At 33.1% G+C, this 4,238-nt stretch overlaps 1 protein-coding gene across 1 annotated transcript; it reads right to left on the reverse strand.

Moving 5' to 3' along the window:
- Positions 1-575: 575 nt before the first annotated feature.
- On the reverse strand, positions 576-3,485 carry LOC107829950 (ras-related protein RABE1c-like). Its single transcript, XM_016657424.2, has 8 exons — positions 3,363-3,485; positions 2,688-2,760; positions 2,488-2,588; positions 1,792-1,857; positions 1,494-1,591; positions 1,206-1,268; positions 1,040-1,132; positions 576-919 (listed from the first exon to the last, which is right to left on the reverse strand). The coding sequence occupies exons 1-8, from the start codon at positions 3,433-3,435 to the stop codon at positions 836-838; spliced, it is 651 nt and encodes a 216-aa protein (XP_016512910.1). The 5' UTR covers positions 3,436-3,485; the 3' UTR covers positions 576-835.
- Positions 3,486-4,238: the final 753 nt, after the last annotated feature.

The following is a 4,238-nucleotide window of genomic DNA, read 5'->3' on the forward strand; positions in this document are numbered from 1 at the left end:
TTATGACATGGTTAAGATCATAAATTTCAAAAGTTTGATAGCTACACAGATGTTATAATGTGTTTAAGACCATAAATTTTAAAAGTTTGATAGCTACACAAATATTATATAATATGTTTAAGATCATAAATTTCAAAAGTCATCGATGCTTTCTTAAACACCGTGCTAAGCCAAACAATGTCATATAAATTGAAATTGAAGGAGTAATTCTCTGCCTCACAAGTGACAGTCCTCCCTAGTATATTTTCTTTCATGAAATACTTATGCCTTGTTTTTAAAAACCAGATGAATCAATTCATTTTTTTTTCTATGTACACACCATCCTTAAATCCAAAATCTTCCCAATGAACAAATCCTGCAGAAAGTTCCATATATTCATTATAGAAGTAGTATTTCTTACATGTAAACTTGAGAAAGAGTTAGGCTATCACACCCTTGGGCTAATGAAGTAGAAAGGAACATAAAAGGTGTTATAGTAACAATTTTACTTCTCATATGGTAATGAACCTATTTTTCACACTCTAAGACAAGTTTCAAAAGAATGCAAGCAATAAAAATATAACAAACCCCCACAATATTTCCTTCAAAATTAGTTTTTGCTTGTTTTTCTTGGTGGTTCAGATCAATTTAGTGCACAAGGGTAGGAACTAAACGATCACGTGCGAGTTTGGTCAAACCCAACAGTTTTAGTCTGAATCCATTAATTATATACAAAAATTAAATTCAAAACTCAATACTAACACATAATTTGTTATCCTAGAATTAAAAACCCATAAAATTCAAATCTTGACTCTGTCTCCGTATAGTGCACCTGCTTCTGTAATGAACAATCCATTTATGAACCACAGCAAGATGATATTTGGCCAAGTTGACCACCTCCAGCTCCTGCATCTGGTTGATTAATATTGATCGCCACAGACTGTAACATCACAACTATTAGCCTCCAATATTTGCAAAAAAGAAAATATACATTTTTTTCCTTTTTCGTTTAGGGAAGTAATTTCTAATAATCTTAATCAAACTAAGATTAAGTGAATACCTCTACTCTGAAGTCTGTGTCTGAAAGCCTTTGCTTTATTTCATTTGCTATTGAGAAGAAAACTTGTTCCACGTTAAGAGTTGTTTTTGCACTCTGCAGTGAAACAATCTTTAAGTACATGCCACCTACCAGCAGTTCTTTCAACATGTTATGATATCATACTTACAGTTTCAAAAAATTTAATCCCATACTCATCAGCAAGTGCTTGGCCGGTAGAAGTCGGGACAACCTACAAAAAGTTTAATACAATAGAATATTAGATTTGAGAGGCTCATGCTTACTGTTCATTAAAACACATAACGCTAAACGCAAGCTGACTCGAATACTACATTTATAAGAATTAAAAAAAAGGTTATGTCTTGCATTTTGTAGTTTCTTTTTTCTTTTGGGTGTGTGTGGGGGGTGGGGGGAGGGGGTAAAGTGATTGATAAAGTTGGACCAAACAAGAATCTACCCTTTTACTTTCATCCATGTCAGCCTTGTTTCCAACAAGGATTTTATTGACATTGTCTGAACCATGCTGCTCAATGCTACGAATCCAGTTCCTAATGTCTGCAAATAAGAGAGACACAATTACAACTCATCCAATAGGGGAGAAAGGAAAATGTAGGAAAACTAAAGGCAATCTCCTGCACAAGCAAGTGATGCCAGATTTATCTGGACTCGTCCACAAAATTCACCAACGTCAAAAGAAAGTTGAGCTCAAATCAGAGCTATATTTTAGAAGACTAGAATTAGGGAAAAGAACTTACTGTTAAATGAAGATTCATCGGTAACATCATAAACCAACAATATGCCCATGGCTCCACGATAGTAAGCTGGAGACATTTGTAAGCAGAAAAGGAGGAGGAGTCAATAAGTACACAAATAAAACCACAATGGTGGGATCTAAGATGAATTTTTTTTGTAAGAAAAAGTATCAATAAAGAGGAGAAGAATGCATAAATATCTCCAAACTACATCTAACTTTTTAATAACATGATATATGAGATATATTATAACCAACACTATTCTTATTGGTGCTAGGGGATGAGGGGTCATGTTGCAATGTAGGAATGTGTGATGCCCATGACGGAGAGCGGACCGACGACGGTGAGTCAAAGAGTATGACTGACGAGTTTATGGACTAGCAAGTTTGTGAAGAAGGGGTGTACATAACACCTTAGACGAATCATATATTAGAATATGAGAGGAAAGTGAATGAACTTTATAAGGCATAACACAAGTTTACATAGTACGCGTGCGATTTCTGGCTCGATGATGGCTTAATTACAAAGGACAAATCCGTGAGATCTGTTGGACCAAAGCAGATAATACATGCCATAGACTTGGATCATGACAAGATGAACAAAACAGGGACAATGACATGACAAACAATAAGATTTCTTAGGACCAAACACGAATACTTTTTTTTTTCTTTCTGCTGAACAGACATAAAAATTAATTACCAGTAGTGATTGATTTGAATCGTTCCTGACCAGCCGTATCCCAGACTTTAAGTTTGATCCTTTTTCCCTCGAGCTCAATGGTCCGTGTTTTAAAATCAATCCTGACAATTCAAAAATAGAGTTATTCAAAATTGAGAAGCAGTCTCTAGAACTATAACAAACCATAGTATATAACTCTCAAAAGGAGAGAACTTAATTACCCAATGGTGCTGATATAATTTGTGGTAAAGGAACCATCAGAAAAACGCGAAATAAGGCAACTCTTACCAACACCTGCGTCAAAGAAACAAGTTTTGCGCATTAAAAATTCTAAAATTTAGAATCCATAAAATTGAAATCCCTGTCCAACCTCTGCATAAGGGGAAGAGCTAGCATAAAGAACAGTGTTGATAATAGTCCCTTTCACCTAAAAGTAAAGTTATACCTTAATCTAAGCATTATTTCATACCGGATATAACATGAAATAAATTCTAGTGATATTAGCCAAACCACTATTTAAGTATATTAAAATTCCTGCATCATAACAATCCATGCATAATTAGTCTGTGAACCAAACGACATCTTAGAAGATTGTTGCAAAAGCCCAGTTATGCCAAGGGCCAAATATGAAACAAAAGGTCATGAGAATGCAACAAACTCTACAAAGAAGAAGCCAAATTTTTAATCCTTAATACAGCGAAATATCATCAAAAAACGATAATCAAAAAATTTCGAAGTTAATCCTATTGAAAACAGAGTTGCAAAAAATATTTACTCAATCAAGTCACTTAAATTAAAGGTAACTTATAGCATTAATTAATAATCTTAAAAAATTAGTAAGTAACCTAATAAAAAGAATATGTGATAGGTCAAAAGGAGAATATAGAATCACTTACCGCTATCGCCGATCAAGAGGAGCTTTACGAGGTAATCATAATCTGCTCGTGCCATTGCTGGTGGTGCGGCCATTGAATACTAATCTTCTAAATTTTCAACTAAATAATATCAACACACCTCTGCGCACAATTAATCACAGAAATCAACTTGAAGAAAGAACAGCAATCCCATCCATATTGCACTAACTTCAACTCGAACTATACATAAAATATACTCCATCACTTCCAATTTTATGTGACAATTTTCACTTCTCGAGAGTATTTAGCTAATATATAAAAGTGCCACATAAATTAAAACAAGGGAGTATTACAATTTTTAAAAAAAATGCATGAAGTAACTTTGCAGTAAATATATGCATGAAGTGAATCACATTAGCAAAAACATACTTCACCACTTATCAAATACTTACGTTATGCAAAGAAGAATCTACTGAACAAAATAGTTGCAACACAATAGGAAAACTAAAAAAGATGGGTTTTTATGTACCTGTAGTTTTGAAACAAGAGCAAAAAGTTTGGATGAGACTTAAGAATGAAGACAAAGTAGGGTTTTATATGGTTGGAGATTTGAAGTTAATAAAAAAAATAGGGTAAAAGTAAAATAGAATTTTGAAATAATAAGAAAGGGAATAATTTGAAAGAAAAATAAGGTAATTATGACTTTATTTTTTCTGGAGGTAACGATGACTTTACTTATGAAAAAAACTATGTTGTTGTTTATCTTTCTTGCTTATTGTGCTTATTTTTTTCCTAATTTCATTGAATTACTTGTTATTATTACTTAGAGTTCAACAAGAATTACAATTCAAATTGTTTATCTATTTCGAATTTTCCTCGATACTGACGATAAAAAGAATGCAATCAAAAGAATTGCTT

The sequence above is a fragment of the Nicotiana tabacum genome, chromosome 17, assembly GCF_000715075.1.
Source record: "Nicotiana tabacum cultivar K326 chromosome 17, ASM71507v2, whole genome shotgun sequence".
Taxonomy (NCBI): domain Eukaryota; kingdom Viridiplantae; phylum Streptophyta; class Magnoliopsida; order Solanales; family Solanaceae; genus Nicotiana; species Nicotiana tabacum.

Coding starts and splice junctions, on each gene's coding strand:
- LOC107829950 (XM_016657424.2), bottom strand. CDS start 3,435: ATGGCCGCACCACCAGCAATGGCACGAGCAGATTATGATTACCTCGTA. Junction 2,761..3,362: donor CCTCTTGATCGGCGATAGCG/GTAAGTGATTCT, acceptor TCTTTGACGCAG/GTGTTGGTAAGAGTTGCCTT. Junction 1,592..1,791: donor CGATGAATCTTCATTTAACA/GTAAGTTCTTTT, acceptor TCTTATTTGCAG/ACATTAGGAACTGGATTCGT.